Raw genomic sequence first — 27,744 nt, 5'->3', positions numbered from 1 at the left:
ATGATAGTTCAAGTGCTGATTTTTCTCAGTGCTAGTTCCTAATAACAAATCAAAATTTGAAAAGTACAGCAGCTATCTTTTTATGTTTTTTCTACATTTTTAATAAGTATAGTCTTATATCAAATAAGCAGCTTATAATGTGTGTGTGTGTGTGAGAGATCAAAGCTTTAATTAGAACCCGAAGTTTTCTAAAAAGGCATTGGAGAGTCTTGGAGACTATTAGCATTGTATCAATTGACCATCTTTATTTCTTCATAATTAAGTTATTTCCATTGTCTTTTCTGTAAGTTATTTCACCTTTCTGCACATCTCATTGACAAAGAGTTTGGCCACCATTGCCTTTGGTTTCAGCACTATGCCAATGGGACAGCGATCAGCTCACTGAATCAATCATCTACATTTTATTTGGTTTTGCTGTTTTAGTCTTTCTTACTTGACTTGTATTCATTTTTCCTTTTTTTTATTTGTGTAAAGCTCTTCTGTCTTTGAGATGTTAACCAAACTGAAATTCTGATGATTTGCATCAAAGTTTACCAGTTCATTTTACAGGAAGGCCTGGCCTGTTGAATCCAAAATGTAACTGCCAGCATAAGCTACTTTTAAAATCAGTTCTGAAGGCCACTTTATGATGTATTACAACAGAAGCAATGTTTTGGTAACCTGGTTTTAGATGTCTATAATATTATGAACATATTCACCATATAAGCTACTTTTAAAAACAGATCTGAAGGCCACCTCATGACGCATTATAACAGATGCAATGTTTGGTTACCCAATGTTCCAAATGAAAGAACTAAAGTACTTTCTTTTTATCTCAGATCTGCCAGCTAAATGATAGAATTGCACAGTCTTTCTTAACTATGACTGACAAATGAATTGCCACCACCCTGTAGAAAGAGAAGCAGCCAAATTCCATCCAATTAACTTTTTCTGTAGAGCAAAACACTCTCTCCATGCTCTAAATCACTCTGTTCAAGGCAGCAAAATCATATCTAATGGGACTTTTTAAATTTCTCAATGAATTTAAAAGTTAAACATTCCCAGGCTTATGCTTCCTGTAGATTTTGTTAGTTGAGGCTTATTCTCCATAGATAAGTTCTTATCAAACTGTCCGTCCTGATTTTGTTTATTTTTAAGGTGGTTTATATATCACTGGATTTGTACATATCTGAAAGCAGTCTTGTAATTGGCACATTCCCAATAGTTTTTTTGAAAAACACTTCTTCTATTGTAGATGGACTAATTGAACGTAAAGCTGGCAAAAGCAATAAGAGTTTTCCAAAACGGCAGGGTTGTGTGGGGTACCTAGAATACAAAACGACAAAGAATGTTACTGAGGTGTCATATGTTTCTCCAAACAGCAAAATCACTTACCTTAATGAGCAACAAAACCAAAATTAAGCAAATTATAGGGTTTGATTCTGGCTGGGTGAAATCCTACTTGCCTTCTCATAAAAGTAGATATGTTGACTTTAATGGGAATGCTGACATGAGTGAGGTAAGCAGGCTTTGGGCTACTGTTTCCACATTTGTTGTTTGGCCATTTTGTTTGATTTCTCAGATGAATAACTTATAGAAGGCCAAACTCTGCCCTGACTTATGCCTCAAACAATAACCTTGAATTGGGTGTAACTCAGAAGAATTTGGCCCATGTTAAATAAACTGGGTTTATTTGATTGGAAATTCAATATACCCAGTATGCTGCAGATGTTTGAGTGCAGTGTCACTTTTAATAATTGACATTTTGAATACAAAATTCTGAGTGAGAAGCAACATTTCATTCCCCCTGAAAATATACATCTATAAAAGGCTATTTTCCATCTTAGTTAGCCACAGAATTCTTCCCAACTTTTAAAGATGAAAACAATATGGGCCTGCTTCTGATCTTGCTGGTGCTGACTTTTCACCAATGTAACTTTGCTGACTTTGGAGGCGTTACTCTGGATTTTGCACTGCTGTAAGTAAAAGGAGAATCAGGCGCACTATCAGAAACATTTAGAGCCCGATTCTCTGATCTTCTATCACTTTCACTAATGTAAATCAGGAGTCACCTCATTGAAATCAAAGGACTTGCACTGGGGTAAAACTAGAATGAAAGCAAAATCAGGCCTCTTTCTTCACATGATGTCACATAATAAAAATACAGATGAAATCCTGACTCTGAAGACAATGGAGTTTTCTCATTGACTTCAATGGGGCTAGGCTTTCACCTACAAAATTTCCAACACTCTTATGAAAATACATCAACGTACAATGGAACTTCTAAGACATTCCAAGGCTATTGCATAGACAAAAGAAAATAAATATCCTCATATGATGGGTCCTAGCTCCATCAAACACGGCCAACAATATTTTTTGCATGTCCACCTTTGCAGAAAAGTAGCATAGACTTTGATATGCCTAAAACTTGTGGGGGGGAATTATGCTGTTCCTAATTGCTGCCTTTATTTAGACTGCAAGATTTATTTACAGTGTATAGTCATTCACTGCTTTTTACCCTTGTGGTGCAGAACTCAGCATTCCACTCCTGCACAAATACCAGTGGAAAAGTACTATCTATCTAGTCTGTAGTACATATTGCTTTGGCATCTGTGCTGACAGGCAGCCTCTCTATATTGTTCCACTGCTCTGTGCCTTCTGTTTACCTCAGAAACATGGATCACTCTGGAACCATGAGACTGTAGATCCCCAGTTCATGCCTGTTCTCACAACCCATTTGTTGGTTCTTACAAGGCCGTATTCTCCTTTCACACCAGTGTAAATCACTGATGTAAATAGTTACGCTGGTGTAAAACTGGTGTAAGTTAGAGGACTTCCAGAGTGTTTACCAGTGGGAAAGCTAAGTTTGGAAAGAGGATCATGCCATGTAAAGCAGCTGCTTCCTGGCTTCTTCTCCCACTAGCTGGCCATGTAACCCTATCTCCCATTGAGCTCCAATGGCACACTATTCATGTGAAGGGGCTTCAATGGGGGTGGGAAGAGCATGCCACACAGCTGCTGCTTTTTCGTTTTTTAGTATGTACTGGACAGAACTGGCTGGTATTTTTGTTTGCTCACATCTGCAGTGAAGGATTCTATCTATAGTCTAAACAAAGGACATCAAAGATTTCTGCCAGTGAATGTTGTTTTTAAGAGTAGGCAATTTTTTAAATATGTCCTTAGATTTGCAAAATAAATGCAGTTGGTGGTGGAACTTCAGTATAGGTTATAGCTAGGATTGGCAGAATTCATTTTTCCCCTACAATTTCAATTGACTATATTAATGTTTATTTGTAAGCATTTTTTATTTTTATATACTTAAATTTTCACAGTTGCACGAAATTCTGGGAGCTGGGGTCAACATACAAAGTAAACATCCCTAAGTCAAATTTTGATAAGTTCTCAAGCAGCGTTGTTCTTACTTTGCCTATGTGTAAATGTTGGTTATTATCAATGGAAATATTTTTTCATCGGTTTGTGTGTGTACAGTGAAATGGATATTTACCGATATTTATTGATTAAAAACCTAATCCTTTCAAGGCTAGTTATAGCAGTACTTGGTGCTGATGCGGGGGTGTTTCCCTAGGAGTACATTGTCATCTGGATTCACACATGTAACTCTCAGATCACTGAATTACATCCTCTACTGGAGATTTTATTTTATTCTATATAGGTTCTTATACCATGCTCATCACCATAGTATTTGTGTGTTAAGCAATATGACTAATGTCGGTCATGGTATGTGTGTGTTCTCTCATCTTCTCACTGGGGAGAAGTGTGTGCAATGGAGTATTTTGTTTTGGATTTTATTTTTAAATGATACATAACATACACACACAGACATGTTGCTATGTGTTTATTAGAGAAGGCAAAGTCAAAGAAATGTGCCTAGCGCATGGAGCGGAAGGTGATGAGATTTGTGATGGTCTTTAGTTTTTGGGAAAGTTCGTAGGACGGTCTTGGGTTGGCCCATGAGAAAGCCCTGTCTCCCACACAGACAGACTTCACCCTTATTGTACAGAGTTCCATTGTGCCAGAGGAGAAAAGTTGTTGGTGGAAGTTGTAGCCTATAAAATGGGTTAGGTCAAGAAATAAATAGAAATTAGGCTTTGGCTTTAATTAGGCTAAGTATAGAGGAGTATGGGAAATTGAGTTTGTTATTGTGAGTAAAAGTTAGAGACAGTAAGATGGGAAAATTGAAGTTAGCAAGGACATGACCTAGGGTTATATTGTGCTATGTTTTGGTTAGAACTGGTTTTGGAATGGTTTTTAATTAGCACTTTTGAGAATTAGGAATGTTTTACTAAAATGCTATGAACACTGATAGCATGGAAAGAACATTGGTGCAAATGTTAATTTAAATGTGTAATGTGAAGAGCCAATGTAGAGGTGGAGGAAATGTGACTATGGTAATGGATAGGTTTAATGTTAATTAGTATTATCATGGGTTATATAAGTAATAGCCTTTTAAATTGGATGGAGCTCCAGCTAACACCAAAAGGGTACTATTAGGTTATAAGATTATAAGGCTGTACTTTATCTGGTTGTCAGTGGACTGATCGTCTATTGATACACCATTCCATCTTTGAATGCGAGTATAATTGTAGTACTGTGTAAATAGTAATTGTATGCCTGTTTGCTTAACTAATCATTTTTCTCTTTAAAAAAGTTTGGTTCTATAGTTCAAAGTGTCATCTAGGGTCCTCTACTAAAATTAAATTGTCTGTAAGTGACCTTGAGGCATGAACCTGAAAACTAAGTTTGGTTTATTATATTCTTAGCTTTAGTGATTTAACATTAATTGACAACATTTAAAATTCAAGGTTACAAAAGTGGGAGGAGGCCCAGGTTGACAGCAGTGAGTCTAAGTGTTGTCCCTTTTCAGAATACTCATTTAAGAAGAGGCAGTTTGGTGATATTGAGGGAAGTACATCTGATCTATGACACTAGACACACTCCGGCTAAAAAGTTCAATTAATATTTCAAGCTGACATTTTGGAAAGGACAGATGAGGGTAGGTGACAAAAGAATGGGTAAATGGAGATGCACAGACTGGAGGTTAGACCTTTTTTCTTTTGGGTGCACCTCCATGTCCATGATGGAATCCTGAGGATTCCCCCGTCTCCCCCACCCTTGTGCCTCTACTCAAGTTCCCGCTGCTCCAGGCCTTGCATTACAGCCAATTTATTTCTAGCTAAGGACTGGACAACATGCCTTTCAGAGCTCATCACCCATAGCTCCTGAAATGACTGGAGGATTCACTATTGAATGAGATGCAAAGCACACCCTTCCTCTCTGTCTCCTTTCTTCCCCACCCAATTGCCTAGTGAGTTGCTTTGGCAGTAGTCCTCCTAGCCCTTTTGGTTCAGGGCTGGAGGAGAGTTTTAAAAAGTATTCAAAGCATGGTGCTCTAAAGTGTGGTCACATTAAGACAACTGCTCATATAGTGAGAATAACAGTGGTTTTCTGCATAGTACATTTCACACATTCCCGGTTTTACCCTTGTTAGTTTCACAAGGTGGCGACTACAGCTTTTATAGTTGGTATAAAAGGTTTCTGTATCTCATATGTTTTATACTGAACAAGATTGAAATGAGGTTTTCCATATAAACTATTATTCTCATCATTCTGGTTAAGATGGCACTGAGCTAGGAGTCACAAGATCTGGGTTTTTCTATTTCCAGCTCTGCCATGACTCTCACTACAGTCTTGGACAAGTCACTGCCTCCATTTCCTTATCTGAAAAATGGGAATAATACAATAAAAGATTTTGAGATTCTAAAATTTAAAGCACTGTATGTGATGTTTGTTGCTATTAAATACAGTAGAAGACATGCAAAATCTCTAGTTTTCTGAATGTATTATGTTCCGTTTTAGGTATCACATACCATGGAAAAACTCCCTCTTTTTCATTTTCCCACTGATTTGAATACATTCCATGTTCCCCATTCCATTTGGATAACCCAAGTTCTACTATAGGCATACAGTCACAGTGAAGATGGTATGAAATCCTGGCTCCACTGAACTCAATGGACATTTTGCCATTGACTTCGTTGAGGTCAGGATTTCACCCAGAGTGTTTGAAAAAAGTATTCTAAGAAAATATTGATCACCTGGTGTGGATGTAACTGTTCAGAGTGAGCTGAGCTTCATCTTGAAGAGCTGCAATGGCGGCAGCATTTCGAAAACTTCTCAGTTCAGAACCACTGTGTGTAGGTACTGGAAAGCAGATCAGTAACTAGTCAGGTGGACTCTTAAGAAGGTCAAAATATTTGATTTAATGTAAAAATAAAAATGCATTTTTAAACATTGAATTTTTAATATTTAAAGTGTAACACTGCCTATCAGAATTCAACAGCAGAAAACCAATTAGCTGATGTTATCACATCTGTTTTAAAATGACAGTGTAGACTTTGAATTGGCTAACTAGCCATTTCGCTGGTTATCGAAAAACAAGAGATTATTTCTGCTTACCAGCTTTAAAAGTGACAATGCATTTGAGACAGGCAAATTCAGTAGCATCTAGCCGAAGTTGTCTAAATCTAGCCACAACCTCCTGTAAAGCCTGTATTTCTGAAATAATTTTATTCAGCTTCTGAGAATCTGTATTGTCACCATTCATGCCTAGAATAGAAACATATGAAAAAATACTCTTTATTAAGGCATTTGCATTAATGTATATCGATTTCTGACAAAATCCTCTATCAATATCTATTCAATTGTCACTCTTAGATATCCGATTCCATGTAAACTGACTATATTGTATGAAAGTTAATATAAAATCTTCTCTTGGATGATAACAAACACAGTAATTTGCATTTAAATGACAATGCAAGCAGTCATGAATACAACAAAACAACATTATTTGCATTTAAATATAGATTTATAAATGACAGGTATGCTCTATTGTTCAGTGGGAATTTGTTATTCTTTACATGTTGTTCTTTTTTCAGTAATGTATTTTTATGGTAATTTCTATAACAAAGTCATTAAATTGTGCAATTCTTACCAGATACAGCCAGTAGAGTGTTAGCATCAACTGGAATGGCCCATTGTGCTATTCCTAGAACAAACAGTTCTCTCCAAGCATCTTCCAAAAGCATCAGCTGCCATACAATAGATGTACAATATAACATGGTGTATAATTTATAGATTATAAACATTTTCAATATGTAAATTTCTGTTATTTTAAAAACTGCTTTAAAGGTCCGCCTTTGTATTTTCCCCCTCTGCATATTTTAGCTCTTCCTTTATCTTTTTGATGACGTGTATATGGATAAGAATATCCCTGGAAGAAATATTACTACTATTAATTATTTGTATTACTGGAGAACCTAGAGTCTCTACTCACACTCATGGCCCATTGTACTAGATGCTGTGCAAACATAAAGAGGGAGAGAGTCAGACCCTGCCCCAAAGAGCTTACACTCTTCATAAATATCTATTCATATTTTTCAAAAGCAGGCTTGCTCAATAAGTGCTCTCTTCTCCTCCTTAGTGGCAATAGACATGTGTATTGAGAGCAGAATGGATGCCAGATAGTTCTTTTAATGATTTCTGTACTATTAGACTTTTTTACCCTGAAAACATGTGGTTTGTGAAATGAGTGGATTACTAGGTGATGGCCTGAACTGGCACCATTGGATAGTGTCCATTCAAAGCACTACTACACAATGACAGGCATCTTCTTCTTTACATTTAATCCACTGTTGGTTAAACAAATCTATGGTCGGTTAAAAGACAATATCAAGGTATATTAAAATCTTATTTGTTTTCCTACTTTTGCTGAAAAGAGCCCTTGAGAGCTGGACACAAAAATCTGGTTACTTTAGAGTAAGTCCCAAATCCAAACCCTAGAATGTCACTGAACTTTGGGGAAGTTCGAATCTGGGTCCAAACATCTTGGATTGTCCCTCTTCAACAAGGGACGAACCCCAACTCCACAGCCAAACACGTGTGGAGGTTGGGGCCTCTCTGATTTGGATCCAGATATTGCAGCTAGTGCTATTGTTTGCTCTCCATAATCTTTCCACCCTAATTTGTTTTTGTAGATTTTTTTTTTTCCTTGTGAGGGCTGAGTAGCGGACTGTGTGCCCAATTCCCTTTTCTGTTTTCACTGAGGCAATCCCATTGATTTAAGTACAAATACACTGGTAGGCATGAGAGGAAAATTAGGGTCCTTAGGATTTACAGTGGTAAAGGCAGCAAAGAATAATTTAAGTGCACATGTGACATTTTGGCTTAGCCCACCTCCTTTGCATGGACACAGAGGGGCCCTATAGCCAGCTGAATCTCATCAGTTCCATGGCATGGTTTGAGGGGCACACCACAGAGAGCACACACAGTTGGGACTCGATGCCTCTTTGTGGTCCACAACAAGGTGGAGGTGACTTTATGAGCAGAGCAGGAAGGATTGGCTGGTGCTTCTATGATTATGATGATACATTACCCAAAACCCCTACAAAGAAGGGAGGCATCACACAAGGGCCTGTCGCTGCTACTGTCACCCTAAGATTTCAGTAGCAGTTGCAAAGAAGTTTCACTGGTGTTATGCAGTTGGCAGGAAAAGAGAAGGGGTCCCATTCTCAAGACTCAGGATAACACACACTTAGACTTATAGTGTTGGTCAAAGATTTTGCTGAGAAAACACCACATGGATTTTGGAAATGTAGGGTATACTGGGAACAAGGGAAGAATACATTTTGGAACTGTTGAGTATAGTGATGTCCCTTTATAAAATAGAATCCTTTCAATAGAATTTTGTTGTTCTTACACATCTGAATTTTAAGAGATGCATTTCAGTTGCACTGAAATCATCCAACAATTGGAAATTTCTTATCTAAGTTCTAATTTTTGATACCCAGTGTTTTAAGCTGTATTGTTTTAATTAGATTCAGAGCGAGCTCTCCCAGAGTCAAGTCATTACAGCGCTACTAGAGAGACAAGGTGGGTGAGCAGTACTTAATTTGTACTGAAAGAGATACTAGGGCTCAAGCAAATTTTTTTACATTCATAACTGATGCAGCAAGCCTAGAGGTGCCAGGGCTATGACCTGCCAAGCCTAGAGGTGCCAGGGCTCAGCCCTGGCACAAATTAAGCACTGTGGATGAGGTAATACCTTTTAGGTCCAGTAAAAGATATCACCTCACCCACTTTGTCCCTTTATTATCCTGGGACCAACATGGCTACACCACCACTGCATTCCAGAACTATGATCATCATGACATCAGTTACCTTTCTGTACCATATACTTAGACTTTGCAGAGCTTTTATTCAACTCTAATAAAGAAATTGTGACTGAAATGTAATTGTGTCTCTGCGCATAATATGGGTTTTAATTAATTGCGTTGGCTTTTATAGTAACAGAAACTGCCCAGTGATATGAAATTATTTGAAGTACCATATCCATCTCAGGTTTCTGGTGAGAGAAACAGAACTTACATTCCACTGAAGACTACTAACCAGCCATTCCTTGTGCCTTAGAGAACTGATATTTCATTTAGATGTGCGGGTGTCTATGTGGTATAAATAAACTGATTCTTAGGCATTAATTGGCTTTTGTAAAACTTTTTGTGACTTGTTCATGCAGACGGCAATGAACAATAGTTCCTAGATTTATATCAACAACATGCAGTTAAAGTCAGAAGACTTTAAAAATTAAAGGAACTTTCTCCTCCAACACCACTAACGCTCTCCTCATTCCTATTAATATGTCTTTAAAGCCTCCAGTTGGAATAGCTCATGCTGACCTTAGTGAGGGTTTATAAATGGCCTTCATTCCTCAAAGGAATTAGAAAATCCCAGGTTTTCTAAAGGACCTACTTCTGTTTCAGAATCAGGCACTATAAGGATAACCTGCTATTGATTACTTGTGTTTTGTCAACAGATGGGGTTCCACATTTTTCAAGACAGAAAAGTGACAGTCGTAGAATTGTAATGTTTTAATTTTTCTAGAGGTGCCCAAAACAAAAGCAGATCCTAGGAAAAGATTTTAGACTCTTCAGCTAGATGTCAAAAGACATGCAGAGGAAATGCAGACATTTTTATCTATGCCACAATCAAATTAAATTGAACAGTAGTACTATTGTAAGGATCATCTGTCTGATTCTCTAACAATGGAATAAGGCTATTAAAACAAGAGTTATTTCCTTTGAGATTCTCCGGAATGTGAGAGGAAGCTGAGGAATCATGCTGGAGAGAGGTTCAAACCATAGTTCCATATCTGAACCTCTCTGAAATTTGGATCCAGGTCTAAACTTTACAACTCAGACCCATCTTTACAACCTGGAGGGAAGAATGGTGAAGTTGATGATGTTAGAAATTTAAAACAGATTCAATTGATGTTACAATTCACTAACACTTGCCTTTCATTTCAAATGTAAGCTACGCCACTGGCTCATTTAAGATGACCGGATAAACTGATTTCTGTGAGGAGTTTAATGGGAAACATTCAATTATATGGAATATGCGTTAGCCATTTCTACTGTATTGATGGGCCTCTCTCTTGAAAGATGTTTCCTCCTTCCCAGTCCCTTCACCCCATTCTTCCTGGGAGGATGATCTCTTGGGGAATTTTTACATATTAGACCAAATTGAGCCCTGGCCTAGATGGATGCAACTGCTGTTGATGTGAATAGTCCATGGCTGAATTTGGTGGTTGTGGCATTATGACAGAGATTTTCTTTTGAAATGGAAGTAGTTTTCAAAGCAAAACCATTTCCCATGATGTCTGTGTAATAAAGTACACTCTAGGTCTGATTCTGCAGCTCCTTCATAAGCCTGATCCAGCTTCCCAATCCACAGGAGTAACTGATGAACTGGGCCCACTCCCATTATCTTCCTGTCAGTTGTTCCCTGTTGACTGTTAAGCCTTTGGCTTATGCCAGCTCTAACACCTCTTTAAGATCCCACTCATCCAGTGGCCCTGAATGTATATACCTAGGATGACCAGATGTCCCGATTTTATAGGGACAGTCCTGATATTTGGGACTTTATCTTATATAGTTGCCTATTACCCTCCACCCCCTGTCCCGATTTTTCACACTTGCTATCTGGTCACTCTATATATACCTGATTTGCTGGTGACAATACATAGAGGGAGGTGAATGCAGCCCCACATATCTATCCTCAAAAAAAGGGCTCTCAAAATCTGGGACTAGCTCTAGAAAAGGGACATTTCAGTTTATCTAAGCAAAAGTCTTTTTGTGCTATATGTGATAAGTATTTAGGTAGAAAACTCTATTGTCATCCTCAATCTTTTTCTGCTCACAATATGCATTTGTTTATGTCCTTACACTAACATACCACAGACTAATACAATTAGTTGTAATATTTAAGTTATGACTTTTTTTCTTTCTAGTTATTGTATTACAAAATTAAACGCACTGATATCAAAATATTAGATACATTTTTGTGGTTGGGGCTTTGTGTAGTTTTTTCCTTTTATTATTGTCTGATTACTTTTCAGAACGAAGGCATTAGATTAAATAGATCAAGTCCTCATCAAAAATCAAGTCATTACGAAATTGCTTTAGTTGCTTTGGTTCACTCACAAATCACTTGAGGCAAAGGCAAGTTGTCACAGAGGAAAACAAGACAAATTAAGGAGGATTTTAATTAGCAGGGAAAAAAAGAGTAGGCTGAATTTTGCTCTGAGTCAGATCAGTGTAAATGTGGAATAACTTCACTGAAGTCAGTGTGACACAGAGAACCATTTGGCCAGTGTACACTAGTAGGATTAAATGGTAAAAATGTTTACTGAGAGTGCACTTTTCATCCAGAGAGTTCAAAGCACTTCACAAAGGAGAATAAATACCAGTATACTCAGTTTGCAATTGGAGAAACTGAGGCACACAGATTAAATGACTTGCAAAAGTTCAGACAGAATGTCAAGGGAAGATCCAGGAATAGATCTTGGAGGTGAATTTTTAGCCCCATTTAAGTCAGTGGGAGCTTTACCATTGACTTCAGTGGGGTCAGGATTTCATCCCTGGTCTCCTGACTTCCAGCCCGGTGCTCTGCAACATGCTGCCTCTTGTAATATTTGTCTTATAGCAACATCTATTTCCTATCTGAGTTTCACTATAAAATATCCATTTCAGACTGATGAAAATTGCTGTTAAAACAATATATTATTTTAGAGATGGGCCAGATCAAAAACTACAGGAGCCAATTCCTTTGGGGGGTGAAAAATCTGATCTAGATCTGAATTTTGTGGACCATATTTAATATTGTTGTGAGGCTAAGGACAATTACTCATTGTATAAGTCTTACCTGATCTTGTAATGACAGAGTGGAAAAGGCTGGAACGCTCTTGGCCCATTTGATGCTCATAAAGAGAAGCCTGGCGGCAGATTCACAAACAGATTCAGTGGCCACTTCATAGAGGTACATAGGTGTACCATTGACTTCATGAGGATACTAATATAAAAAGTAAAACAAGGAATAATAATAAAAAGTGACTGAGATATCTGTAGAGTTTAAGGGCGGAAGGAACCACCAGATCATCTTTTCTGACCTCTTGTTTATCCCAGGCCACCACCCATGCACTAAACCCAGCAACTAACATGAGACCAAAATATCACAGCCTCCAGAAGACTAGACTATTATGTGCCATGGGCAGAGAATAGGAGGGACTGAGATGCAACAGTGCCTGAAGCCCCTGCAGTGGTGGGGAAATGATTAAGTGAGATATTCCCAGATAATCCTGGCAAGTGACCTACATGCACATGTTGCAGAGGAAGGTAACCTGCCCCTCCCAAGATCACTGCCAGTCTAACCTTCTCAATTTATAAAAATTCCTTCCTAACCCAGCATATGGTGACCCATTAGACCCTGAGCATGTGAGCAAGAACTAGTCAGTCAAGAACCTGAGAGAGAGAATGCTCTTTGCCACCTCTGAGTCCTGATCCACCCCAGTCAATGTCCCATCTCCAGCCATAAGCATCTCTGATACTTCAGAGGAAGGAGATAAAAACAAAAAATAAAATAAACTACAAAACTAACCCACCTAAACAAACAACAGTATACATTGGGGCAAGGGAGAGGGAGAATCCTCTGCAGGTGGCTGGCTGAAACCCTGAAACATGAGCTTTCAGGGACATAAACAAAAACCAAAAACCAGGAGTGAGACCGCTGGCTGCTAACCCCTGCCCTCTTTATTCTTCACCTCAGATATGCCTGCACTTCACTAGTCATTCCTGTATATAGATAACTGAAGCAATCCCAGCCTGCACCCACTGAAATTAATAGCAAAACTTCCGTTGGCTTCTGTGGGCCCTTTATAAAGCAGGTTATTTGCTTTGCTATCCATGGGGATGAATGGGATCATATAAGCATAAGATCATAGTATGGCAGACATAAATTCTAACAATAGAAGAAACCTATTAAAAATGTAGATTGATTCCCAGTCCCTGTCTCATTACTTTATTCAGTGTTCTCTGCTTTCTAGAGCAGATATATATATATATATTTTGAATCAATATTTTATATTGTTACCCTTAATTCACACCCAGATTCAGCAGTCTATTCCTATTCCTCAAAGCACATAAGCACATGCTTAGCCTTAGTCAGATGCTTAAGTCCCATTGAGTTCAATTGGATTTAAACATGTGCTTAAGTGGTTTGCAGAAAGCACAGAGTAAAATGCATTTTCTTTCTAAATAATTTCTGGTTTAATATTTTTGAATTTACATTTACAAAAATAGAAATATGATTTTTACAAGCAAGTGGGTTTCACCAAGCAATAGACCAGGTTGATTTACAACAATTTTTCTGTAATTTGTTACTCTAAATACAAATGTGCTTATAAATATTTTGGAGAGGAGAGCATGAAAATATTTGAGTTATCAATTTAAATAACTCATAGATAAGCCTCATCCGCCAAGTTTATGACAGCAATTTCCTATGCTGCTTATTAAATGTCAAAGTCCAGAAATAAAAAGATACATTACTAGATATTTGGATAGGCTGCAATAATTTGCTCAGTACATTACAGTGCATTATGGGCTCAATCATTACGGAGCTGGGCCTTTTATTGTCCAGAAAGTCAATGATTCTCCAATCTTGGGTTATTTTAATAATACTGTGTCCATGACTGAAACATGTAGGTTGGCGGGTAGTCTGCAGGTGGCAGTGTCTATGAACTGTTCCACTGTAAGTAGGTCTTTCCAGGGAATGCATATGTATACATATACTATAACAGCTCTCAAATGGGGTGTGCTTCTGTCTAAAGTGGTTTGGTGTGTATTTATCTTCATATAGCGGAATGATTTTAACTTATAGGCAATCATTCTTTTACTCGCCACCAAAATAGTTTTTGAAGTATTGAGGGGGCCAATCATAAAGTTCTTATTCAAACAAAATTCTCCTTAAAATCAACAGGAGCATTTACACTTCAAAGTAGCGGGTCCGGATTTGTATTCTACTATAGAAATGACTGGATCTCACACAAACACACCCTCTGGAGACACTTAACAACCCCAGCTCTAAAACAAGACTTGCCAACCCCGGATTTCAGGTCCTAATATTTTGGCCATAATCTCTGAACACTCTCGCAGTGCCCCGATTAGAACACAGAAGGCAGCTCTGACCTTTGGAGTTGGTTGTGCCAGGCCCACCAACGTCTGCCGCTCCGGGGTCGTCGATACAGCAGCCAGCTCTAGATTGTGGGGTTCCAGCTGCGTGACAGCAGTAAAGAAGGCCGGAGCAGGTAAAGCTGCTGAGGGAAAGTGAGGTGTAGTTCCATTCTCTTCCTTGTGTCCTCTGAAATACAGCGCGACTTGCTTCCTTATTGTGGATGTCCTTGGACCTCTTTCATGTTGCACAGCTGGGAATAAAGGGCTCATTGAGTGAATACATTACCCAGTTGCGGTCTGATCCCAAAGCCCATTGAAATCAATGGAAAGACTCCCATTAACTGCAAAGGACTTTGGAACAGGGCCTCACTGACTTACTATACTTGATTGCCCTCGGTTATTTAATGGTGCATGCAGAATGAAGTGCCTGATATTGCATACCATATCATTACTTTCAGTACCTAATATTAGATGGTTGGCCTTAAAATGCAGCATGAACCTACAGATTTTTTCCCCAAAAACCAATGAAAATAGTTATCTGAAAGTTTGTCTGGATTTCATTTATAGACGTAGTAGCCATCTCTTCAGCATGACAATATTATTCATTTTGTGGCAATAGGCATTTTATAGCCCTGATTTTCTTTTCCTGCGACGTCTAGTTTAGGATTTTTATGGGGTAGTGTTGTAAGTAGTTACTGGGTCATATTATGTTGAGGAGCAAATCAGTAGGACGCTAAAGTCCTGTTTTATTAGGTCACGATATTCCACAACTTTGATTGTGCTATTCCCCAGGAAGTGTCTGAAATACAGGTTGAGTTTTGTAATCTGGACTCAGCCATGCATTAGCCTTGCCTAAATTTTGTTGTCTGGGGTTTTATGGGATAGCTCTAGTGAATCTGCAAGGAAATATTTGCCTGTCCCATCAGCAATAGGTTTGCCAATTTTGGTTGGATGTATTCCTGGAGGTTTCATCACACAACATAATATTTAATTAAAGATTAATCTTTAATTCCTGGAGACTCCAGGGCCATCCTGGAGGTTTGGCAACCCTAGTCAGCAGTGACAGCACAATACTTTCCAGACTAACTCTGTCAGGCATTAGAACCCGTCCAATAGAAAAAAACAAAAACAAACAAAAAACACCAAAAATTAAACAAGTTTAATTCAGAATTATAATGGGAAATGGTCAAGACTCGATAAGAGTTTCAACCTAATGAATCACTTGGAGTGTTTGCCCGATTAAACTCTGTTGCTGGTCTCCATAGGATCGGAATCGGATTCAAGTTGAGAAGATTTATGCCAATAACTGTGGCAAGTGTATCAGGAAATCTCTCTATCTCGGCATCTTCAGTGTACGGCCACGTGCTAATAAAACAAGTGTGAAATCCTGATCCCATCGAGGTTAAGCGAAGCTTTGTCCGGGACTTCCCGGGAGCCAGGATTTCACTTTCCTTGTTTCGGACCGAAATGTGTTAAAAGATGTATTGGGCACTAGAAGACAGTAGACGGTTGCACACGAGTATATTGAATGGATGCCAAGCCAGGCTGACTGCTGGTGAATTATCAATTGAAAAATTCGTCATTGTTTCGGGCTACTATTTCCTCCACAAAGACGGTTTATGGCTCATCATATTGTTTATTGTATAGGGAAATTTTACAGCTCACAGTTTGCTGACCTGTGCGAGGCCGCGCGGCTTCCAAGTGACGACTTAAATTGAGAGTTTAAGTAATTCTTAATTCTATTATTAATAGTTGCATCTCAGAAAAGCTAAGGTGAAGGGCTAATTTTAACAGCAAGGTTCTTCATTCTCTGAATAAAGCAAGGGATTCCTGTCTCCACTGATGGCAGTGGCAAAACTCCCCTCGCCTTCAATATGCTGAGGGTTTCACCCACTGCCTACACTTCGTTCAATTGTTATAGAACGGCCTTTATTATTATGAATTATTATTATTTTATCTGATTGAGACATTAAAACAAGGGACTGGATTGTGTCTAACCTGATCAACGCTTAGGGGTGTGGAATAACTGGGTCATTATTACTCGGACTTCTATGACGTTTCTGTTCCCTGCACAAAAATCCGGCAGCTCCTTACCAAACGTTGGCTCTGGACACTATGGGTCAAATCCATCCCTGGCAAAGTTCCGCTAACTCGAATGGATCCACGCCAAGGGCTGGATTTGGCTGAAATACATTAATTGGTGGTTTCATTGCACTTGTTTCACTGTGTTAGTTGCTTTTGTCATCAACGCAAACAATTTGCCCGGCACTGGCTTTGGGTCTGTTTGTACATAGCTGAATAACAGACGTTCCGATGGGAAGGAATCGGCTCCGAATTGGGTGCATGGGCGGGGTGGGGGCAGGAGGGCTAAAGGCAGTGGCGGTGTTGTTTTGGGTCAGCCGGGAAGGGTCGGTGCTGGGGCTGGGCGTTAATTGCTCGTTGGCAGGAAGGGGTCATTGAGCTGAGCCAGGCACGGTGGAAGGGAAGGGAAGGGAAGGGAAGGGAGAATTTTGCCGATAGGTGGAGGGCAGCTGGGAGGAAATACTACGGGCCGTGGGTTCCAGGCGCTTGCATTACGATGCGTTTTTTTCATACATGCGATGCATGGTTCATACTACTCAGCCAAAAGGAGAAGGGTAAAAGGATGTGCAAATACCGTCTTTGTTCATGTTGACTTCCAAGCATTTCTTCAGTCGACACGCCCTGCATTGGTTCCTGTGTGTCTTATCCACGGGGCAACCTCCCTAAAACAGAGAAACTCCTTTCGTTAAGAGATGGGCTTGCACAAGGCATGGGGTGGGAAACTGACAAGCGAACGGAGGGGCAGCTGAGTGATCACAGCATTAGGGAGTACTCCTCCCCCCCAGCACGTGGCTTCTGCCCTTTCTGCTTGTGGTCCGCCTAGGAAGGATTTGTGAACGGAGGGTTGTATGGTGCCAACGATTTTCCAAGCGGAACAGCAGCTCGAAACCAGTGGGGGAGTTCTGCTTTTAACCCGATGCCACCATATGGTCTGCGTATTTACACTGCCTAACCTTCCCTGGGTCACCTGTGTGCACGGTCCTTACTCGGGCGAAACTCCCAGCGACGCCAAATAGGAATTTGGCCTGAGCAAGCAGCTCAGACTTGGACCCTTGGTCAGCGCCGTCTGTAGCTGGAGAGGACAGGGCTAGCTAGGAGGTAGAATCGTTTGGGTTTGCAGGATCTCTTCGCTTCAGAAAGGAGTTACTTCTACAGAAACAGACAAATGAAGGGGAGACTATACATGTACCGAAGCGTCCCTGTGAGAAACGGAAGAAAGGGCTCGTTTGGCGGGTGTGAGTCCATGCTCTTGGAATCCGATCTAGTCACCGAGGGGTTCCTTCCTGGGGAGACTATATCGAGGGTTATACTGGTGTGTATGTAGGGTGTAACGAGGTGTAAGGGACCAAATCCTCTTGGCCTCGTTCCTGGAGGCAGCCCGGGTGAAATCAATAAAGCAGAATCTGGTCTCAGTCACATAGAAGGGAAAACCGGAGTCACTCTACAGTGACTCCAAATGAAGTTACCAAGGATTTCCACCTGTGTAAGTAAGATTAGAATCTGGCCCAATGGGGCTACTGGAGTGAGTAAGACGAACAGGATTTGGCCCCTAACGAATGAGTGGCCAGGTGGTTACGGACAAATCTGTTTCAGCACCTGAGACAGCTCCCCACCCCCAGAGGCTCCAGCTGCGCCCCGGAATAACAGAGCTCCGCAGGAGCCCCTGTCCGAAGAGGCGGAGTATAGACTTAGAGACAGCACAGTCCCAGAAAGTCGCGTGCAGCCCTCGGCTCAGTAAGCCAGAAATATTCAGCCACAAAGTCAAACCTCAGCCGCTACTGAGGTAGCGGACATGGAGACCTCAAGAAGATGGGCCAAGATAGGGGTGGGTGGATTTTGTAAATAAATGTAAATGCTGGTGACAGATCTCAGAATTCTAAAAAAAGGTCCTGAACCAGACGCACTGTGCGTGCGTGTGTGCGTGTGTGTCTTTATACTCTAGCATTGGCTATATTCATTTAGCCCCGGAGCCTCAGATAACTTGACTTATGCAAGCAAAAGCTAATGGTCATTTTTCCAGTCTGCCCCTTATCCTTTGGTACTAACTCCAGACTCCATGTGTGATTATACTGCCATACCCTCACGCCTCCGGTGCTCTGTGAGACATGACGATGAAGGAAACCCCCTTCTCAGAGAGGTGGGGGCCTGGTATAAATCGTTGTGTTAATTGTTCTAAAACAACTTGGCTGTAACTCTGCAGTTCTGACTTGCGGTGTGAGCTGGAAACCAGTTCACACCTGCCGAGACCCTGTAGAATTTACATTCCTCGTCGGTCAATGGAAACTCGCCTTTCACAGAAGTCAGGCTGCAAAGCGAAACTTATTCAGGACTCTTATGGGGGGTCTCCAGCTCTATCTGCAGTAGGGTGCGAAATACCCGCAGACTTCAGTTACTTAGGTTCGGGCCCGGGTAGACATTCTCTCTTCTCTAGCTCTTCAAAGTGCACTCAAACAAAAAAAGCTTCCCACCTAAAACACCTTCCGACACTATCCACTGAACAGAAGCAGAGGACACCTAAGGCAATATCAATATGAGTAAAGATGATTGGTAGCTGCTTCGGAAAAATCGATTTACTCTCCCTGCACGGTTCCATTGGGTAGCAGTAAAAAGCTGATGCTGTCGGACCAATTTACTTCAATATTCTCTTTGCCATCCGCCTTTTGACTTGACAGCCTTTCCTCTTTTTACGGTTACATATTAGCCGATCTTTAAATGTGTGAGGGTGAATGGAGGTGCCACAAGTTACACAGCCCCCTTGTGGATGCACTATCTAGTTGTATGTTGATCCACACTGCTGTCCTTCCTCGGGCAGAGTTCACAGTGAAATCAGTGGGAATTCGCCTGAGACAGGACTGCAGGATCGTGTTTGTAAACACACACAGCAGACAAGGAGCACGGTGTAAAGTGAAAATTATTTTCCGCAGTGAGTGAACAGTTCAAATACTCCGGAAAGGGGAAACCTGGATTCATTTTTCTAGCGCTAATCCTTCAAGTATGATAGTAAATGCCGTCAGATTATTTTCAACCACTCCTTATTCTATTTACCACACAGGCAATTAACCCTCTACTTGAATCTACTAGTTGCCTTTATTATCATATATTTGCAGCGTTGCTGTAGCCTTTTGGTCTCAGGAAATTAGAGATCACAAGGTGGGTGAGGTCATATCTTTTATTGGGCCAACTTCTGTTGGTGAAAAAGACAAGCTTTGGAGCTGCACTGTTCTGAAGAAGAGCTCTGCGGAGCTTGAAAGCGTGTCTCTTTCACTAGCAGAAGTCGGTCCAGTAAAAGATATTACTTCACTGACCTTGTCTCTTTTATTATAATAGGTATTTATTAGATAGTTGGTGGGAGCTGGGATTTTTACTGTCCTAAGTTTCATAGTGACCTGGAAAAGAAACTTTAGCGAGAGAAGCTTGTTCAAAAAGTTTGTACAAACGTCTTTTCTAGTGAGATGGGCGGGCGGAGGGGAGGGGAAGTTTTGTTTTCAAGAAATCTGCCCTGTAACTATGGTATTGGCTTGGCTTGAACTCATCAGCTCCTCCATTCACCCCCCTCCCTCTCCATAACTGCGCTTTTATTTTAATGAAGGGGGGCTAGCGGTAGGGGAGACAGAAATCAAAAGCTGGGGGGTTGATTGTTCTCCGACTTGGTTATATTTTAATAGCAAAGGTTATGTCAGAACATTGTCTTAAAATATTTGCGAGTCTCTGCCCTCTTTTCTGCTTCAATAAGCTCGGTAGGAGTACGCAGAGTGGGTCTGAGGACAAACAGAACCTGTAGCAAGAGAAGGCCACACCAATTTATGTCACTGTCGTTAAAGTAAATTGGTTTATCGTTTGAATCTATTTGGTCTCTGTGCTGCTGAACGGAGTAGTTATGTACCTAGACACTTCCACATATGCGCACAACGGGAGAGTAATCTGAACACGTGGAGACTGGGGCATTGGCCCTGGAAAACTGCCCAACCTAATGCTAATATACATTGTGTTAATTGACACATAACAATTTACTCTAATTTTGAACTCCTCTTGCTTTGAGAGGAAATATCTGACGTATGGAATCAGACTCTCGGTCCATGAAATCCGTTATCCTACCTCAATCCAATACCTAAAGCTTCAGAGACCGTTCGGTGGCCAGTATATCTGGCGAAACTCCTCCACAATGCAGTGGATGGGGAAGGCATTTCTTCCTGACCACCGCATGTCCTGAAGCATGAGATTTGATTTTTGATTTGCTGTTTAAATCCCCCCAGGAAGCTGACTCCTATTCCATTATAATACGTGTCCGGAAGAAGCTTGCATTAAACGTTCTGTTAAAATGTAAATATCCTTAAAAGGTTTAGCAAACGTCCCGAGCTGCTTAAATCTATTACAGACAAAATCTAGTATTTCCCCCCTTCCCCCCATTTCCAGAATGTATTAGGCTGGGCCTGGGATGGCATCCAGTTGGCAGGAAGCATATTAGATTTTGATCCATATTTCGACATGACAGAGGGGAAGTCTGGAGCCACAGTACAATAAATAACTCTTTGGAAGTGGAAGGGGAATGAGCCGGTGCTGTCACTAGTACCTGATTTCCAGATTTGCAGACGTACGTCCTGTTCCTCCTGATGCTCCGTTTGAAAAATCCTGAGCATCCATCGCAAGCGTAAACCCCATAGTGCTTGCCGGAGCTGCGGTCCCCACACACTTTACAAGGGATGTCTAATATACGACCTGAAAAAGCGGAGGCAAAGGGGGAGGGGGGAGGGGGAGAGAGAGAACTAAGCAATCTGACCTCTGAAGGGATTAGCACCAGAGCTGCGATAAAAGCAAATAATGAAGTGATTTTATAGGCAACCTTCTTTTCCTTGAGCAAGTGTCAGTTTTCTACAATGAGAATTATTCATGCACCGCTACATTTATTTGAATCTTCTATAATCGCCAAGACCCATTTTTGCAACGAAACATTACAGCAGCAGCAATAGCAAAAACCTTCCTGCTAGGAGAGAAAAGTTTTTGCTGGATCTGTAGTGTTCTTCAAACAGGGAGAAAGCTACGTTCTGTGGGTTGGAAGTGGAGAAAACCAACTCGCAAAAATAGCTTCCAGTTGGGTTTGTTCCCGCCATTAACTTGGATGTGTTTCCCATTACCCTAAAATGTAAGCAAAACTTTCTGCATTAACTGTGGGAAAGTGCAGTTTATGTACTGCCAAACATATTTGAAATGCTTGGTTTGTTTCTATCATCTAATCTATCTATCAATCTATCTATCTGTCTGAATTATGTTTACTTTTCAGCGACTTTTACTGTAATTGCAAATGCACTGAGTCATATGAAATTTATAGAGCTTATTAAACCCCATTTCAATGAACGCACCACAAAACCCCGACCAGCTCTTTTCTTTTCTTTTTGTTAGCATCCGTTCAAAGTCTCCTTCCTCCCCTCCACCCCGAAGTAACTCAAGCTAAAGGTGCAGCTCTCTCACAAAACCTGGGTATGAAAAACCTGGCCGATTTGGTTTATAGCTATTTGCTTTGCTTTGAATTAGCTCAGTAAGAGTGTCTTAAGAGTGGTGGGGGGTTTGGGGTGGAAGAGGGATGGGGGAGGGGGTTGGGAGCTGGATTCAGAGAAGTCTCTTCTGCTCCCTAGAGAATTTAGGAGCCCGGGATGCTTTCAGACATGTTTATCCGGAGGCTCTGAAACAATGCCTCCTGGCAGACAATAGAGACATTAGATAAAGTGTTAACTTAATGATTTTCCCCATTGAAACTCGTTTGACTGCCTCCAATAAGCACAAGCTGCCAGCTTCTCCCCTAAATGAAACTCGACAGCTGCTATATACAACACGGCTAGAGGAATGGGGATTAGGTTAGGGACTGGGGAAGGGAGGGGGCTGAGGAGGGAGGATAGAGGGGTTAAAGAATAGAAAACTTTTACGCAATTAATAACAAGTCCAGCTAGGAAAGCCCCCCCCCCCGCACCTCTCCCCCTAAAGCCTGTAACGTAAATTGTGGCTCTGGATCTGCAGGTAGGAGGAGGGTTTGGGGACAAGGAATGATTTCTGGAATTGTGTAATTACAAGCCCTCCTTGCCACCTGCCTATTGGGTCACCAGTGACCCGTCAAAAAGAGTAGCATGGGAATTCGGATATCACACAATGCCAACAGGGGCGAGCACTCGACTCCCCCCATCGCCTTCAGCTTCAGCATCCACTGATAGACTTTTACACTTTCTCTCTCTCTCTCTCTCTCACACACACACACACACATACACTGAAGAAAAGACAGTGAAATTATACATGCATCTGTACCATCTCCTTGTATGTAATGTCACCGCCAAACTAAATGCAGAGTTCACAGGCACTTTGGAGTTTGATTTTAGCTATGCAAATCCCAGACTTTCTTCCCCCCTGGCTGGAACTTGCAGATAAATCGTCGCTTCCCGCTCCAAATAAACCCGAACTTTGTTTTCAACCACAGCAAGGCAGTGAACCAGTGAAATTAAGGAGTGCGGTTATTCTCTTTTTTTGAAAAATAAATAATTCTTATCGGTAGCAGTATATGTATAACATTAGAGAGGGACTTTTATTTACTATGAAAGGTAGTTTTACTACGGTGCGGTTTCTATTTTGTATTTTATTTCACCAGATCTAGAGAAGATAAAATAATATTTTAACTCCTCTAGACCTAGAGCTAATAAAATAATGCTAGATTCAGTATTTGCCGCTGTAAATTATAAAAAGAGGCGTGTGGTGATGCAAATTGCAGCCAGATGTATAGTAATTCATGTAAAATATAATTCTATCCGTCGATCTCCCACCCTCCATTCAAGACCTAACTAAACTTTCTTCTTCTCCCAATCCCAACTGTGTCCGTCTCATCTGATCACTTTTGCAATTATTCTGACTCTCCTCCGACTAAGCAACATCTTTAGTGAGTGTGAGACCCTCAGACTATTGTAGACGTGGCTGTTGTTATGAGAAAATTCTTAGGCAGAACAAATATGAAAGAAAGAAAAAAAATAGCGAGCGAGAGAGAAATGTTAACCTGCCACGGGGTCATGAGATAACTGATTCCCCCTGTTTAAAAGAGCTCCCATTTGCCGAAGCAGAGCTTGGTCTCAGAAGTCCAGCGCTAAGAAAATTGAATTTTGTTGATCTGGGAAACCGTTTTTTAACATCGCTCGACAGGGGGTCCTTTGCAGCTTTTTGTGTGTCATAATTGCTTAAAGATATATGGCAGCTTCGATTACTGTAATTACCATCAGAGGCTGTTGAAAGAAGTTAGTCTGGGTTTGAGGGACTGCGGGATGGGGTCTTGTTGCCACCCAGGCAGAGATCACGTTTGACATAACTATACACTCACTGGAGGGGGAGTGGAGCAAGATCCACACTGCAAACTCAGGCCAAGAAGAAAAGCCACCGCAAAAAAAAGAAAAGAAAACAAAAAACCCCAAAACAAACCTCGTGCCTGCAGCTCCCCGGGCTATTCTGTCACCACGGTCTGAGCCTGCCTCAGGTCTTCCGCCGCAGACCGTAGTCCTTTAGTGGCTCCAGCCGGCGCCAACACCCATCCCTTCGGGGACAGTTTGCAGATTTCTCTTTAGCTCTCTCACTATCTCTCCCGAGCTCTCTACATTCTAACTTGTCCCTTGGATAAAATCTTATAAATTAGACCAACTGGAAAAAAGGGCCAAGGAGCCGCGTGGACGCCTGTCAAACCTTTAACCACATCAGTTACAATATTATGGTTGGTTTCCTGAAACCATGGGATGCCCCCCCCTCCCCCGTTTCCTTCTTTACCAACAACCACCATCGTGTGCGTATATAGAACAAGCCATCCGTTCCCCATGCAATGGTCCCGCGCTTCACGAAGCGAATCAAGGCCACAGAAATAGCCCTAGATTGTAATTAAAATGTCGTTTGCTTCCCTGCTCCCCAAAACGGAAAGAGGAAACAGAACATCTGGCCCGATTTTGGGAAAGGAGCTGGTGGGGAGGGGTGCAGCTGGGAACAAATCTATTTCAAACGGCAATCGGTGCCGCCAGCTCTCGCGGGAGGAAAACTCCCGTAAGTAATAAGCTTCATTTGAATGGGCTCCAGGGAATATCGGAGCCAGAAGTCAAAGCGCTATTGATTTCACGGTGTCAGAAACGAGAAAAGTAATGTGAAAAGCACAGAACGCTGGGGCAGCCGGTCCAGAACTAAGCTTCTAGATGCGTTGGGTTTTCCCTCCCCCAAAATGTTTTCTGTCCCTTCAAACATATTTAGGGACACGGGGCTTTTTTCCTGCACCCCTCCCCCCGCTTTATTTTATCCTTATCTTTAAACAAATATGCCAGGAAACTATTTAATTTGCTGCTTTCGCTCCCTCATCCTTTGCTACCCAGTTCCCCAGGGATGTGGACTTCAGCGGGAGTTTTGGGTGCGCCAGAAATGCAAGATCAAGTCCTTACATCTTCATTATTTTTTTTGGCTCGGCTTTTGTTAGTAACAAATCAAGTTCCTTAGGGAGAAAAAAAAGCCTTAATTTATCCGTAGGAAAATACTTAACGCAACTCCCTGTACATAGAAATCAACTTCACCCGCTCGCTTTTCCAAAAGAAGCCCCTAAATTCAAGACAGTATTAATGGAAGCAACAACGGCAAAACTCCGCACAAGAATAGCCAGGCAGCTAGCAAAACCAGCGGCTTCTCCCTGGATGGATTCAAACCTCCAAGGGACAAAGGAGAATTAGGGGGCAAAATAATAGACGCTAGAGGCAAAGATAAGCATCATGTGTGAGTTCGATGTACATGCAGGAGTGTGAAGGTAGCAGTTATGTACTTATTGTCACAAACTCACGTGTACACCCACTTTTCAGACTCCTGTTTAAATTGCACCACACCACCATGATCCTGCTCTACACAGTGCTATTAAATAGCAAGGCATATACATGTCCAGTCAGTCACTTGTCACACATTAAATTGGATTGCGTATTTTTTTCTTTTGTTACTGACTTTATCCATATTATAAACTCCGAAAGTGCCAGTTGGGATTAGAGCGATTGAGCCGCTCTTCGCAAGAGCGGTTAGTCATACTTTACATTCCCCAGTTATGAGGTACACGGATTTAGGATTAAGGGAAATGTGACTTTTAAGTTGTTTCTGCTTTCCTCTTTGCAGGATTATTTGGTATGACTGGAAATGGTGTGCAAAGTATTGCATTTAAATCCTCTTTCAACAGAGTTGCTTATGCGATTCGGTGTAATTTAATGATCTGAGTTTTAAACCCCCTTTTTAAAATAAAAATATTGTCCTGCAGGAAAAGGTTGAGCGAATCCCACGAGAGAAGCAGCACGTTTCAGCTCTTTAATGCTGTTTTAAAATCAAACACCCTCCCCACCCACAAAATCACGCAGCCCTCCACACAAATGCTCACCTCCAGATGGAATATAACTAACTCGCTGCACGTATAACTGCATGTCAGACATGCTCGACCTCAAAAGTGGAGCAAGATTTCATGAGAGAGCTGCACGATCAAAACAAGCTGTTGGAAATGACAAACCCAGCATTTTGCGAGAACTTGTCCCAATCTCCCCAAATCCCATCTGGGGCCTGACTGTGTGTTAACTGCCGCTACAGATGGAAATAGAACATGCTTTTGCAAAACACCCAGGCTGGGCCAGTTCTTCTAAAGGCAGTTAGCAATCTGCACCACATATTACCCACTTGTTGATCCTGCCGGCTTGCTCATGCTTGAATCCCTTTGGAAATCGCTAACTCTGGCTAAAGTCTTGCTGCTTTGGGAAGATCTCTATTCTCCCCTTTCTTGGTTTTCTCTCTCAGTGACAGGTGTTTCCCAAGCAGTCAGAAGTCCTTGCCCGTTGGGAATCGACACATCCTCGCGTCTCTTCCCAGCTCTGGCAGCTTCTTGGGAAGGTTTCTTGAGACAGAGACAAGTTTGCTGCGGTTTGTTGGTCCTGCAAGAAAATCCTTCCCGGAGCCGAGGAGAACCCAAACGGTTTAGACGGGGGCTCGCTATTACTGTCCCAGAAGAAAAATAATACCAGCAGCAATGAAAGGAGAAGGTAGGATGTGTGAGCTGGATTCTGTGCTGAGTGCCTCAGTGCAGCTAGGAGAGATCAGAGCCTGGAAAATAATAAGGGGTGGGGGGGAGAAGCGTCAGAGGAGGCAGTCTCTGGCTCTCTCAAAGTGAATGGCACAAAAAGGGAAAGGTTTCCAGAAGTTCATTACACTGGATGACTTTGTGCTTTGAGCTCCAGGCTGAAGCCCCTGTAATATCCCCCGAGAAGCTCTGACAGGCAGCAGTAGGGAGGGGAATAGGACGCCCCTCGCCCACGTAGCTTCTCCTTGCCTCCCCCCCCCCAACTCCTCGAGGGCTGTGACGTCAGCCTTGCGCTGGGCAGGGAGTGGGTTAAATGCTAATGATATTAATGAACTCCCAAGCGGCTTCCATAGAAAACGCAGGCGCTTGCCAAGCTGATTTTCCCTTTGGTGCGTATTGTGCCTCTCCTGTAATACAAGCGGGTTTTTACAAGTGAGATCGGGCTTTTCTCAAAATCCCCTTATTGCCCCCGCCCAGTGGCTGGAGTGTGAAGTGTGTGTTCAGGTGAGGGGGGCTTGCGTTGATGACAGAGGTGTGATCACCTTCTGAATATACAGGTGTCAATTGAAGGCCCGTCCCTGGGGATAAAACTTGGCTCTGACACCAGGTAAGCGGACGATCCTTTGCCAGCTATGCACTGGGCCTTATGTATGTGCAAGAGCCAGGCCCGAGAAGGAGGAGTGAGTTGGTGGCGTGGGTGGAGGCCCAGCTGTTTTTAAAGCCAGAGAACCTGTCCATCCCGCACCTACCAAGGCCGAGGGCGGGGCTGGCTGCAGGAATCCTTCTCAGGCCTTTCCTGATCTGTTACGAGATTAATACCGGTTTAAATCAAAATCGGAGGCTTTCGCAGCTGTTTGTTGCGCAAGATCTTGTTAACCTCTGCCAGGTGTGTGGTTTTGTTTGGAGGTTTAGTTAATTCCTTCTCCTGGGCTATCCTTCATCCCTATCGGCGCTGGGAAATTTAAAGGGCTCCTAACATTGTTTTACTTGCTTGTAGGGGGATGTTCTTAGCCCTGGGCG

The 27,744-nt window shown here is 41.6% G+C and overlaps 1 protein-coding gene across 3 annotated transcripts; it reads right to left on the bottom strand.

The window, feature by feature from the left end:
- NR2E1 (nuclear receptor subfamily 2 group E member 1) lies at positions 1-27,426 on the bottom strand. Of its 3 annotated transcripts, none has more exons than XM_045011641.1 (10): positions 27,267-27,426; positions 26,328-26,747; positions 21,208-21,353; positions 17,212-17,299; positions 14,571-14,806; positions 12,253-12,399; positions 6,989-7,085; positions 6,454-6,603; positions 6,093-6,198; positions 1-1,305 (listed from the first exon to the last, which is right to left on the bottom strand). In XM_045011641.1, the coding sequence occupies exons 2-10, from the start codon at positions 26,350-26,352 to the stop codon at positions 1,143-1,145; spliced, it is 1,158 nt and encodes a 385-aa protein (XP_044867576.1). In that variant the 5' UTR covers positions 26,353-26,747; positions 27,267-27,426; the 3' UTR covers positions 1-1,142. The 3 variants fall into 3 exon arrangements, with proteins under 3 accessions (XP_044867576.1, XP_044867575.1, XP_044867577.1); XM_045011640.1 differs by lacking the exon at positions 27,267-27,426 and adding an exon at positions 26,853-27,004; XM_045011642.1 differs by lacking the exons at positions 1-1,305; positions 27,267-27,426 and adding exons at positions 5,676-5,718; positions 26,853-27,004.
- Positions 27,427-27,744: the final 318 nt, after the last annotated feature.

The sequence above is a fragment of the Mauremys mutica genome, chromosome 3, assembly GCF_020497125.1.
Source record: "Mauremys mutica isolate MM-2020 ecotype Southern chromosome 3, ASM2049712v1, whole genome shotgun sequence".
Classification (NCBI taxonomy): Eukaryota; Metazoa; Chordata; order Testudines; family Geoemydidae; genus Mauremys; species Mauremys mutica.
Note: the sequence above shows the minus strand (reverse complement) of the source record. Positions and strands in the feature narration are given on the sequence as shown.